This window comes from Cheilinus undulatus, linkage group 20 (assembly GCF_018320785.1).
Source record: "Cheilinus undulatus linkage group 20, ASM1832078v1, whole genome shotgun sequence".
NCBI classification, from domain to species: domain Eukaryota; kingdom Metazoa; phylum Chordata; class Actinopteri; order Labriformes; family Labridae; genus Cheilinus; species Cheilinus undulatus.
Window position 1 is genome coordinate 5,064,022 of NC_054884.1, and position 13,960 is coordinate 5,077,981.

Here is a 13,960-nt window from a genome sequence, read left to right on the forward strand (position 1 = left end):
CATTGCTAAAGCTAACTTAGCTATAGATAACAGTGCTACATAGCTACATTACTAATCTAGCTAAAGCTAAGGTAGCTAGTGTGGCCTATGCAGAAAGGATGGACACGTAGCTAGCATAGCATTGTTAGCTAAAGCTAACAAGACTAATGCAAGCCACCATTCAAGAAACTACTTCAAAATGGGATCTATGCATGATTTTATCCTGGATCAGACCTCTAGTCTTTTTCTGTTTTATTTAGGAATAGTTATTAGTCTGTAATGTTTGGAGTGTGGTCATCTAATGAAAATGTAAACAGTTTGACAGCTGTAATTCTAACCATACTAACCTTGAACTTCCTGTCCTGTTTTTCCTCCAGTCCCTGGTGAACCTGGACGTCTTGCCTTTAACGTCATCAGTCCAACTGTCACTCAGCTCAGCTGGGCAGAGCCTGCAGAAACCAACGGAAACATCACTGCTTATGAGGTCATCTACACACCCATCGACGATGACATGAGTAAGAGTCCCACCCTGAAAAGGAAATACTGTGTGATATACTTGTCAGGTGTCATTTTCATCACTTTCACATACGTTCCCTACAGAGCCGGTCGGTGCCTCTAAGAAAGTAAAGATCGACAATCCTAAGAAGAGAATGCTGCTGATCGAGAACCTCCAGAATGCCCAGACCTACCAGTACAAAGTACGAGCAAAGAACAGTGTGGGCTGGGGCCCCTTCAGAGATGCCACCATCAATCTGGCATCACAGCCTGCTAGACCACTGTCCAGTAAGTCAGCTGCAATAAAAACCTTTTGACTCTTTCAGTCTTTTTCCCTTACAAGAGATTTATTTCATCCTCTCTCTGTCCATAGTTCCCATCATTCCAGATATCCCTATTGTGGATGCAGAGGCGGGAGATGAGTATGACAGTTTCCTGATGTACAGCAATGAGGTGATGAAGTCCCCTGCAGGCTCTAAGACACCCAGCGTCGCTGGTGATGGTAGGTACCCGGAGCCAAAACCACAAGCTTATTTCAGCAGCTGACGGTGTAAACTCTGCTAGAGCTTCATTCTAATGCATTTTTTGGCTCTGGAAAGATGCATATGACTGCCAGACTTTCAGATAGATATGGATATAATTATGTCAGCCCTTGTTATCAGTGCTCCCAGGCATCTTGCTTTGTTCTTGCAGCCAAAGTGTTGAACCCCAACACGTGCGCAGTAAATGCTGTGGTATCACTGCTCTGTCAGAGGGTGAAGCAGTAAACTGAAATGAGATCTATAGGATTTCACCCAGCATGTGAGACTTCTCCCTATTTTATATTTTACTCTTTAATTTGTTGACATATTTTATAAATGTCATTTAGGGGGATTCGGCAGACTACTGAAGCTCAGAAATTGTATTTTTCAACATTTTCATTTGGGGGACACTTTCTCTGCAGGCAACACCCCTGCTAAGCAGCAAAAAAATCTGCTTTGCATCTGCTGGTATCTGCAACAGAAGTACGTTACGATCCCAAACCGCAAAGCCTGTTCTCATTAAGCCTGTCATTCTCTGCTCTGCATATTTTTCTCTGAAAGATAATGCTTACGTTGCCCTTCACCTCAAAGACAATTTGAACTTCTGCACTATAAAAAACATTCATACTCCTGACATGTCAGCTGTGGCAGCTTGATCATCAGCTCTACGCTTCAAAATATGACTGATGGGGTGTACAACTTATGAGTTCTGGATGTGTTGTTATAAGAACTGATGGTTAATCTTGTAATTGTCCAAGTTTTCCACATGTAAAGACAGTGGTTCTCAACCTTGAGGGTTGCGAGATGCTGAGAGGGGGTCTCCAGATGCCCTTTTCATCATTTTTTTTCACCAATTTTAACACATTTTTGCCATCTTAAACCTATTTTTGTTGATTGTAAACTCATTCCACCACTTTTTTTCTGCCTGTTTTTTGCCACTTCTAAACCAAATCTTGGCACTTAAGTTTAATTTTCTCTGTTGACCCATTATTGCTACTGTTAACCCCCTTTTACCACATTTAGGCCCAATTTTTCCCATTTTAAACCACATTTCACCTTTTGATATGCCAATTTTTACTAGTTTAACCAATTTCTGCCAACATCTGCCATTTTTTCTTTCTAAGTAAACCCTTTTTGCTAGTTTATATTTATTTTTCATCCCATTTCACCATATTTCTGCCAATTTTTGCCAATTTAAAGCCATTTCAGCCACTTTTTAAATCCCCTTTTCCCCTATTTTTCCCATTTTTGCCTTTTTTTTGCCTTTTTTTCTCATTTTTGCCACTTGTAACCCATTTCTGCTAATTTTAAAAATCCAGCTTCACCACCTTTTCAGCCATTTTTGCTATTATTAACCCATTTTGGCAATTTTTAAACCATTTTAATTCTTTTTTTTTTTTTTTTAAGAAAAGGGATTTGCATCGTTAAGAGGGCTATTTACTATACAAATGATTGAAAAAAGGATATTTGTCTGTTTGATAAGAGTGGTTATTTTTTCAGGTTAAATATAAAATATGAGCCATAGTTTTGCTGACCTCCATGGGCTCCCAGTTTTGCTGGGTGCCAGAAAGCTCTCCCATTTATCCCCCTTTATAGACAGCCTTGTCTGCACATGACTATCCTTAATTGTGCATGGCTGTGTTCAATCACCGTCAGGTACAGTGGGGGTCCCCGGTCTCTGGCACCTTTATTTTCGGGGGAGAACCACTGTGTTAAGGCACCACAAGAACATGTGGTTAGGTTAAGAATGACTGGGAATATTTAAGTTACAAAAGTAATGAGCGTGGAAGGCCAGTTTCTCAAAGGAAGTTAGAATTTGCCCTTTTTTTTAATACTGGAATCCAACTCTGGTCCACAAAATCAAGATTTTGTAGTTTTTAATATTCCTAGACCAAAAGTAAGCTTTACAATTTTGCCAACAATTAACACTAGTTATCTTAAATGTCAAATTTTGAAGCCTTAGCACCAAGCAAGCTGCCATATCTTACAAATCCGGAGTGTGAGAGATCACACTGGTTAAGCTAACTAAGCTGTAGATAACAGTGCTACATAGCTATGTGACTAATGTAGCTAAAGCTAAGCTCACAAAGCAGTTATGTGAGCTACGTGTCTACGTTATCTGTGTAGAAAATATAGTCTTACATTCATAGATTTTTGGAAATGCTCACATTTAAGAATTCCCCTTTGATAGATATACATTGAAGAGCTTTTATTGTGGAGTAATGTTCAGGAGACCCAGACACTGATAGTTCTCCGCTACATATCTATCCTCCGCCTGCTTGCTTCTCCCCTGTAACCCCCGCATACAAGGCTGGAATCATGTGAAGTTGGTGGGATCCAACCTGGATCTCCGTAAGGTGTCATGGAAAAAGCGAGTGGACGTCATCCCAAATCGGCTCAGCACAGACACAGAGACGAGCTCAGATGAGACCCCCCACCCCAGCTACACCAAATCACACCTGCCAGGTGAAGAAAAACTCCATCAGACCCACAGAAAGACAGACAGGGAGCTAGCATGCCAGCTATTCTGCACGGCCAGTGAGGTGTCTGGCAAGGCAACCAGCGTTTCTCTCTGCCTTCATGATTTGGTCTTGTCGACACATCGGTGTTTGCCTAATCGTTACGTTTCGGGCTTCAGTCCTTGTCCACTTGCCCCTAGTTTGCACCTATCCCGTCTATCCTCCTGCACACAGAGGAGGCTTGGCATCAACTGCCCCTCCTCCAGTTGATGATCAGGGGCAGGCTTTTCCAGGTGCCTGTCTCTGTCTGTGCTCTGTCCATCCCACTGGGGAGGTAGTGAATTTGAAGCAGCTTGTCTGGTGTGTTTAAAGGCTTAGTAACTTTGTGGCTGTTATAATGATTGTTTTGTTTATGTAGCCTCATATCTGCAGGGCAATCACATTATTTTCTTGCAGCTATAATGATTTTATACTCTGTTGTGCTTCCTGAAGCACTTAAGGAAACCAGTATGGTGAACTCTTACCCATTATTATTCAGCAGGTTGCAGGTTATTGTGAATGGAGCCATTCAGACAGTTTTAATCAGTGTTCTGTTGGAATTTTGACGTGAAGAAAACCTATGAAGCTTGCTTGATCCATTTTGACCTAAAGCTGCATAAAAAAAGAGGTTTTGCACAGCACAGGTGTTGAATGTTTACAAAAATCTTTATTTCCCAGCCTCAATTGCAGCTAGAGACAAGGCATCAAACCATTTTGGAAGTTTAGACCCTAAATTTTTAAGAACTGCCTTTTCCTAAAGTTTGTTAACAGTTTTTTTTTTTTTTTTATCATCACCATCCTCCTCTTAAAACATGCCCTTTATCCACTGAGCCTTGGCTAGGGGTCTTCATTCACATCATAATCACTATGATATAAATAAGTGACTGCATAAGTATTCACCTCCTTTAAAGTGACTGACCTAATTAATCAGAGGTCCAGATACTTGGTGCTGTTAGTCTCACAATAAGTGAAATGTGGATCACCTGATTGCAGTGAATGTGTCTAAGTTGACTGTACAAAAATAAAAACATTTCCAAGGCTCTGAACATCCCCCAGAGTTCAGTTAAAGCCATCATTAAGAAATGAAGGAATATGTCACATGTGCAAATCTGCCTAGATCAGGCCGTCCTTGCAAACTGAGTGAGCATGCAAGAAGGAGACTAGTGCGAGAGGCCACCAAGACACCTATGACTACTCTGAAGGAGTTCCAAGCTTCAGCAGCTGAGATGGGAGAGACTCTGCAGACAACAACTGTTGGCCGGGTTCTTCACCAGTCAGAGCTTTATGGGAGAGTGGCAAAGAGAAAGACACTGTTGAAGAAAAATCAGATTCAATCTGGACCAGAGTTCACCAAAAGGCATGTGGGAGACTCCATGGCCAAGTGCAAGAAAGTTCTATGTTCCATGCTTGGCGGATCCCCGCTGTGAAACATAGTGGTGGCAGCATCATGCTGTGGGAAGGCTTCTCAGCTGCCGAGAAGGCATGTAGACGGGAAAATGAATTATGCTTATTACAGGAACATTCTGGAGGACTTGAAGAGGGTGGATATTTATGCAGTCCCTTATTTTACATTACATATTTTTATTTAATTGTCATTACTTTGTAGAAATCTGTTTTCACTTTTAACATTTTTTTTTTTTTTTTTTTTGCAATAAAAGCGCAATTATACTGACCATGACTGATTTATAAAATCAATTAAAGGGTAAAACATCCAAGGGGTTGAATACTTTTTATAGGCACTGTTAACTAATGACATAAAATGCAGTTTTACTACAGTTTAGTTACTCAATAGGGCATGGAGTGTATGATTTAAATAATCACTAGTCTGTTGAAATAGAACCAAAACTGTCTTCAGATGGCAAAGTTTATCCTTGTATGTCAGGCCAACCTGCCATGCAAACCTGCTGAAGTGTTGCTTCTTCTGTAGGTTGAAAATTGATGTAAAACTGCGGGTGCTTCCTTTGTAGATTGGCTGTTCCTGCTTTTGGGTGCTTGACGTCAGTAGCACTGTGTTGCTCCAATCAATGTCTCAGTGCTTGAAATTTTCATGTACTGTATTCTGTCTGCTAACAAATCTGGCCCTAATGTGCTGTTTCACAGATTTTACAGTGAATGGGAAGTGGGACCAGAACTTCCTATTCCCAGGCGGATCAGGGACGCGCAACTTGTCAGCTTCATCCTCTCCGATGTCCACTTTGAGCTCAAACTACAGAGGAGGCGGCGGCACCTTCACCACGGAAACAACCACCACCTACATGACTGGTCCAGGTTAGATACATACCCACGAGGGCATCTTTTGAATTGAAATGTTTTGATACGCTTTGTCTTTACCATCCTTTCTTTCTCCTGAAGGAGGTACTCGTAGGACGGAAATGATTGGTGGAGGAGTTCACACGACAGATGTCATCATGAGGAAGCGCTCAGAGAACAGGGGCTACACAGATGAGCACATCCGGGACTCTATTGTCATGGGAGATTTGTCAAGCAAGCTCCAAAGTCCTGGTAGGTTTTAGGTGGTTCCTGTTTACTCCGCAGTAAATTTAAGAAGCGTTAGGTCAGTCTTTCTAGTTAAAAAGTAGCTCTTCTTTGGAGTTCTATAATTAAGAGGCCTCTTACACGGTGAACTGTGAAAGTGCTTGAGGTTGAGGGCTTGGACAGCAGGGTTGGGGCTATTGGCTGCGCACTGACTTTGCAGGAGCTACGCTGACTATCCCTGTTTCTCCCTACCTGCCCCCCTCTCCCTTTCTCTCTCATTGTGCTACTTCCTGGACCTCTCTTCTTTACAAACCTGTCCTCTTCCTTCTTTGCCCTCTGCTCAAAGCGCCACCAGGTGGGTTCGGCTACACTGGGATGCAGAGCAGCTCTCAGAGCCAATTCAGCTTCAACATGACTCAGGGTTCGAGGGCCAGGACGCCATCTTCAGACGTCCATGAAGCTCTGTATAATCTGGACAAAGTGCTCCAGGGTAAGTCCGCAGGATATAAGCATGAAGGCACTGGATGTGTTTGCTGGGTTTAAGGTGTCATGCACCCCTCTTCTGTCATCTTTATTCTGCCTCTGAGTTTGTCTCATTTTCATATCATGGTAAAAGCACTCTTCATTCAATACTTAGACCATTTTGAGAGCGTATCAAACCAACTCTATGGACAAAATTATTTGGCCACACCTGTTTATTATTGATTTAAGGTATTTCAATCAGACCCATCGCCACAGGTGAATAAAATCAGGCACTTAGTCATGCAGTCTCCATTTGCAAACATTTGTAATATAAAATGTGTCATTCTGAAGAGATCAGAGACTTCAAGCATGGTACTGTGGTGGATGCCACATTTGCAATAAGACAGTTTGTGACATTTCCTCCCTGCTGGAAGCGTTTAGGAGCAACAGCAACTCAGCCACAAAGCTAAACACCATGTAAAATCACGGATTTCCAAGGCCGAACAGCTGCATGCAGCCTCACATCACCAAGCCGAAAGCCAAGCATCTGATGGAGTGGAAAGTACACCAATACTGGACTGGAGCAGGGGAAATGTGTTCTGAAATGTGTTTGGTAGAAGTTGGGAAAACATTACCTCCCTGGCTGCATTGCACCAACTGTGAGGTTTGGTGGTGAAGGGATAATGTATGGGGCTGTTTCTCAAGGTTTGGGCCAGGCACCTTGTATCCTGTGGAGGCCAATCTTAATGCTTCAGCACAGTGGTTCTCAACCTTTTCAGCCTGCAACCCCTAAAATAAAGGTGCCAGAGACTGGAGACCCCACTGTACCTGAAGGTAGTTGAACACAGCCATGCATATTAAAGACTAATCATGTGCAGACAAGGCTGCCCATAAGGGGGGATAAAGGGGGGAGCTTTCTGGGGCCAAGCCAGACTAGGGGACCACAGAGGTCAACAAAATTATGGTCCACTTTAAAGTTAAGCTATGATATCAATATTTAACATTTAACCTGAATAATAACCACTCTTGCCAAACAAACAAATACTTTTTAATTATTTTGTGCCATAGTATTTAGCATTCTTAAAAATATAAATCCCTTTCTTGAAAATGGAATTTGCTAAAATTGGTGGAAAAGGTGGTGAAATTGGATTTTAAAAGCATCAGAAATGGGTTAGAAGTAGCGAAAATTAAATAAAATAGGAAAAATGGGTTAAAGTGGCAAAAATGGGGCATAAAACGTGGTTGAAGGGAATTAAAAAGTGTCTGAAATGGGATGAAGTTGCAAAACAGGTTAACTGAGGCAGAAAAATAGGCAGAAATAGGCATAACAAATAGTGAAATATGGTTAAAATGGGGGGAAAAAATGGGCGTAAAACTGGTTGATAGTGGCAGTAATGGGTCAACAGAGGCAACAATAGGCGTGAAGTGGTAAGAATTGGTTTAGAGTTGGCAAAAACAGGCAGAAAAAGGGGAGGAAAAGCTTTAAAAGTGGCAAAAATGAGCAGTCTGGGCATGTCAGTACAGACCCCAAACTGCTTACTGAATTTATTGCATCCTTGACAGCTCTTTTAGCTGCAGCAATATCAGCAATCTAGTCTTGAAACCCAAAAAGTTGTGAAGTCATTTAAACCCCCATAGTCTAAAAAACTAAGGTCTAAAGTTTAACGCTGAAATTCACCTTTGAATAGGTTCAGTCTAGATATCCATGTCGTTAATGTCTGAGTATAATCAGAGGTGGACCACACACACAAACAAGTATATCCAACAGTATATTTAATGGTCTTTCTGTGTCACCCATCAGATGCCCGGCTTTCTCCAGGTGTCCCAGACACCCCCAGCAGACTGGTGTTCTCCGCTCTGGGCCCCACTGCCCTAAAGGTGAGCTGGCAGGAGCCCCACTGTGAGAAAGACATCCTGGGCTACAGTGTTCTCTACCAGCTCCTCAACGGAGGTAAATCATTCAGTCACTGCTATTCAAGTTTATCTTTTACTTCTGCTCTACATCTTTTCATGCTAATCTCTCAAAAAATGTCTCCTCTCTTGTAGGTGAGATGAAGCGTATTAATGTGACAAACCCAGCAGAGAACTCTGTCATCATCCAGGACCTGCTGCCAAATCACTCCTACCTATTTAAGGTGAAGGCTCAGAGCCAGGAGGGCTGGGGTCCAGAGAGAGAGGGAGTCATCACCATCGAGTCTGCTGTCGATCCCAAGAGTCCTCTCTGCCCCATGCCAGGTACCGATTCTGCACATTTTTCTGTCACAACTTTTCCATTAACACAAAGACACTATAAAGCTCAATGTGACTGCCCACTTTTCAGCTGTACTGGTTATAAATGTCCTCATTCAAATCCTCCACTGACAGCAGAGCATCTTTCAGGAATCAAGTAAACCAGCATTGACCTGAATTCTCTTTACAATAAAGAGCTCTGAAAAAAGCATTTTTCCCCTACCTGATTTATTAGGATTTGTACATTTGTCAAATGTAAATGTTTCAGATCCGCACGCCCGTAGTTGAGTGGTTAAGGCGCACGCCATATACGCAGGCGACCCGGGTTCAAATCCGGCCCGTGGCACCATTTCCTGCATGTCTCTCCCTGCTCTCTCCCCCGTTTCCGACTCTATCCACTGTCCTATCAAATAAAGGCAAAAAAGCCAATAAATAAATGTTTCATTTGTTATGAGAAAATACCTTCCAAACCTACCTGGCCCTATATGAAAAAGCAAGTCCCCACTGTTGTTTAATCATGAATAAAGTGTGATTAACCACATTTTTTCAAAAGCTGAGTTCAATTTCACCAGCCGCACCCAGGCCTGATTACCGCCAGACAAACTGAAGTAGGCTGCAAGGTCTCAAAAAGCAGCAAATCATGGCGCCATCCAAAAATATTCAGTCATCTTTAAATCTGGACAAGGTTACAAAGCAATTTCCAAGGCTTTGGGACTCCAGCAAACCACAGTCAGAGTCATTATCCACAAATGGAGAAAACTGGGAACCAAAATTGGAGTCATTTTGGGCCAACCAAAATGGCTCCAAGAGTGCAACAACGACTCATCCAGGAGGTCACAAAAGAACCCAGAACCACATCCAAAGACCTGCAGGCCTCACTGGCCTCAGTTAAGGTCAGAGTTCACGACTCAACCATAAGAAAAACACTGGCCAAAAATGGCATCATGGGAGAGTTCCAAGGCCAAAACCACTGCTGACAAAAAAAGAACACAAAGGCTCATCTCACATTTGTCTAAAAACATCCTGATGATCCCCAAGACTTTTGGAGAAATATTCTGTTGACTAATGAGACAAAAGTTGAACTTTCTGGAATGTGTGTGGCCTGAAACATACCAGCAAGTCCACCTCTCAAGAGAAACAAAATTAAGGTTTTGTAGTGGCCAAGTCAAAGTCTTGACTAAAATCCAATTGAGATGCTTTGGTGTGACCTTAAACGGACAGTTCATGCTGGAAAACCCTCCAAAGTTAAGTTAAAACAATTCTGTGAAGAAGAGTGGGCCAAAACTCCTCTACAGTGATGAGAAAGACTCATCACCAGTTATCACAAATGCTGGATTTCAGTTATTGCTGCCAATTACTTTATCTCAAAGGATCAGATAGGTATGGATTTTTTCCCCTTAATAAATAAAATCATCATCTAGAAGCTGAATTTTTTCTATTTACTTGGGTTGTCTTTGTGAGATATAAAAATTTGTTTGATGATCCAAAACATTCAAGTGTGATAAATATGCAAAAAAAAAAAAATTAGGAATCAGAAAGATGGCGAATACTTTTTCACATCACTGTAAATTATATAACATTTGGCTATTTCTATTTTAATTTTAGTGATTGTATTTTTAAAATTGATGTTATAATATATGATAGTTTGAGTGTATAGTGTGTTTAGTTATAGTTTCCAGAGGCGATAAACATTTTCATTGTTCATTCAGACTTTAGTCTTCTATAATGACGCAGGCTGTGATAAATCTTCCTTAGATGGTTATAAAATTAAGGATAAAAATCAAATCCTCTATGAGAAAGTAAATGTTTCTTTTTTTCTTTAACTTGCAGACCCGTCCTGCTGAGTTTGTTTCCATGTATCCCATCAATGTAGTGCCTCTCTTCTTATACTGGTGTTTTTCATATTTCCCTGCAGGCTCCCCTTTTACTCTGAGCACTCCCAGTGCCCCAGGCCCCCTGGTCTTCACTGCACTGAGTCCTGATTCACTGCAGCTCAGCTGGGATAAACCTCGTAAACCCAATGGAGACATCCTCGGATATGTGGTCACCTGTGAACAGCTGCATGGTGGAGGTGAGAATATCAGAAAATAAACATTTTAAGCGTGCTTTTTCTACACTGTCATGACCCTGCCTGTGTTTTTGAGCTTGATTATTTCCTGTCTTGTTTCTTCTAGGAGATGTTCGGTCCTTCCAGGTGAATGGAGACAGCGCTGAGACCAGTCTGACCGTCCCAAACCTGACGGAGAACGTTCCCTACAAGTTTAAAGTCCAGGCTCGTACCACACAGGGCTTTGGTCCTGAGAGAGAGGGAATCATCACCATCGAGTCTCAGGATGGAGGTAAGATGCTTCTGACGGAACTTAGTGTATGAATGAAGCTCTTAAATTCAAACAGGAACCCTCAGAGAAGAATTAAGAACAAGCAATATATATTTTTTATACCAGCTATGAAAAAAGTAGTTGGATAAAGTTAGCTTAATTGAAAAAATAAAGATGCTATTTAAAAAAAAAGGGAAAAAAGTTTAAGGACTGGGTAAAGTATTACAGTTTTATTTGTTTTTGTAATACTCATTTCGGCCACCAGGGGCTTAAATGCTTAAAAGGAACCCTGCATTATCAGACAAATTCACATTATTGGATAGATAATTGTACCTTTTATATATGTATTGAACAAAAATATTGCTAGATATCTGCGTTTTGAGTAAATATTAACTTATTTTATTTATTTAACCTTTATTTAATCAAGAGAAAAAACATCGAGATTAAAAATCTTTTGATTTACTAAATTTTGCAGTGACAAGCAGTAAATTTAGGTTGTTCTGTTGAGATTTCAGCTCATTATCTCATCAACATGAGATAAAAAAGCTGGGTTTTAATTTGTTAATTTGTTGAAAATACATAAATTTGCATGTTATCCCAGGAAGAGGAGAAAAAAAACACGCCCCAAAGGTTAGGGGCACTTTATAAAAGTTTCTGTTTTAGCTTGTCTCTTTGTTTAATCATGTTATAAAGGCCAAACTGCAGCATTTTATGAATTAAATTTGATTAGTTTGGATATTTGAATCATTAAAACAGCTGTGGTGGTTCCTGGCTCTAGACCAGTTCAGATCCTCTGATCTTAATCATGTGTTTCTCTTCTTGCAGGTGCAATGTCTCAGTACAACATGCAATCAATGCAGATGGAAGAAATTTCCAGAATGCCAGTGCGAACAAATGACAACATGCTAGAATCCTTTTTCTCAGGTACAGCTTCGGCATCACAGTCATTCCTCTTGCATCAGGATAAGAAAGCATTCATACGTTAATATTGGCTGTGTTTGTCTGACAGATGGGATGATGATGACCACACAGCGCACAGAGACCAGTGGCATGATGACCCGTCAGATCACCAAGGAAGTGGTTCAGAGGAGCGTCACAGGAGGAGCCACGGTCACAAAGAAGATGTTTTATGAATCCTAAAATCTGAAATTAACTGTGCCAAAATGTAAACCACAAAGGTCCAATATAATCCTGTTTGATACTCTCTGTTGAAAAGAGATCACAATCACTGCATGTTTTTATACATACAGGTGCAGCAAAATATATATCATTAAATAGTTAAATTTTTACTGGGATGTATTTCAAGAACTGAAACATTCATATATTCTAGATTCATCTCACTCAAAGTGAAACATTTCAAGACTTTTTTTTTTCTAATCTTGCTTATTTCAGTTTACAGCTCAGAATATTTTAAAATATCAAAAACACATCAGTCCAAAAAATGATTTTTTAATGCAAAAATGTTGACATTTGGGAAATTATGCTCATTTATGCACTTAGTAATTGGTTGTAGCTCCTTTTTGAACAAATTCCAGCATCTATGTTAAGTGGCATGGAGCCGATCAGTCCGTGGTCCTGCTGGGGTGTTATGAAGCCCAGGATTCTCTGTGGGATTTGGGTCAGACCAGTTGGCGATCAAAAAAAAAAAAACTAAATTGGACTTTTCAATAAATTCTATTTTTCATAGATGGTGGATTATTGGCTGTAATCGTCAAGATTAAAACAATAAAGTCTCGAAATGTTTCATTATGCATGAGATGAATCAAGAATATATGTAGGTATAACTTTTTGAAGTAAATCGCATAAAAGAAATGAACTTTTCAATGATATTCTGTTTTGAGATGAACCTGTATGTGAGATTCTGCAACCCCACAAACAAATTCAGTGTAAAGGCTTTGTCCTGTCTGTTACAAACTTTATCTCCATGCATATTCTAATCTGATCATTTACAGTCATGCTCAGTGTTGCTTTTATCCGCTCATGTTTTTCCACTAAGCATTTCACATGAACTCCTCTTCTGTTGATGAGATCTGGAAACTCTCTGAGCTTAAAGTCAGACCTGTACAGCGGACAGTAATCTGGCTGCGGTTCAGTAATCCAAAGTGACCTTTCCCCTGGTCTGCTATCTTCCACCTGTCTGTAAGAGACGTCAGTGTGACACGCTCTGGTGAATTTCAACTTTCCTTTCAAAGTGCAGGAGAGAATGTCTTCATATTTCTGTGGATGTTTTTTAAAGTTTATTTTCATGATTTTCAGCCATGTGTTTTTATCCAGAGCGATCACGATTATAAAAGTGGTGTGTTTGGGAGTTTTGTTCATAGTTTTGTATTATATTAAAGTTTTTTAAACCTTTTTTCAAGCATATTTAAAACTTTGTAAGATTTTTACTTTAGCGGACCAACATTAGGTTAAAGCCAAATAAGGTTTTTCATTCAGACCAGTATTGGGGCGAGATTTTACTGGCAGTGCAGACCCCCGATCAAAGATCTGTTTGATGTGTTGTATTTCTAAAAATTCCCACTACAAATACTGCTGCAGATGGGTTTTAATGTGTACTCACAGTGCTATAACAGCATTTATCAGCATTCATCGATGACCGCCTGAGATTTTTGAGAAATAGTTAATAAAGACACTGAGATTGTATTTGCTTCCATGCATTTTCTACTGTATTTTGGCTCAACTTTCTGTTGTAACAAACATTTTAAGTGGGTATTTTTGTCAGAAAACTCTCATGTAGATAAATGGATGAACACCAAAAACAAACTCAAGTATTCTTGTACTTTTGATCGACGTGTATCAATGATTGTTTTCTGCATTGTTCCTTTTTTGGTATGTCAATTCTTTTGCACTTAATAAAGATTTAAAAGATTGCATTTGTATTTTTCTTTCTGTCCATCCATGTTCTTCTGCTTATCCAGATTTTGGGCAGAAGGTGAAGTAAGTCTACCTAGACGTCCCTCTCCCCAGCAACATTTTCCAGTTC

The 13,960-nt window shown here is 40.4% G+C and overlaps 1 protein-coding gene across 5 annotated transcripts in view; it reads left to right on the forward strand.

Annotated features, from left to right (window-relative positions):
• Positions 1–13,848, forward strand: part of itgb4 (integrin, beta 4) — a 57,839-nt gene extending 43,991 nt beyond the window's left edge. For 4 of the 5 annotated variants that reach the window (XM_041816225.1, XM_041816223.1, XM_041816224.1 and 1 more), the window contains 12 exons: positions 357–494; positions 580–762; positions 848–976; positions 5,594–5,761; positions 5,846–5,995; positions 6,315–6,458; positions 8,232–8,381; positions 8,477–8,665; positions 10,575–10,730; positions 10,834–10,998; positions 11,803–11,901; positions 11,987–13,848. In XM_041816225.1, coding sequence (XP_041672159.1) covers positions 357–494; positions 580–762; positions 848–976; positions 5,594–5,761; positions 5,846–5,995; positions 6,315–6,458; positions 8,232–8,381; positions 8,477–8,665; positions 10,575–10,730; positions 10,834–10,998; positions 11,803–11,901; positions 11,987–12,117 — 1,802 coding nt within the window. In that variant the 3' untranslated portion in view covers positions 12,118–13,848. The remainder of the gene's footprint in view (positions 1–356; positions 495–579; positions 763–847; positions 977–5,593; positions 5,762–5,845; positions 5,996–6,314; positions 6,459–8,231; positions 8,382–8,476; positions 8,666–10,574; positions 10,731–10,833; positions 10,999–11,802; positions 11,902–11,986) is intronic. The other variant, XM_041816227.1, reaches the window with a different exon arrangement.
• The last annotated feature ends 112 nt before the right edge of the window (positions 13,849–13,960 follow it).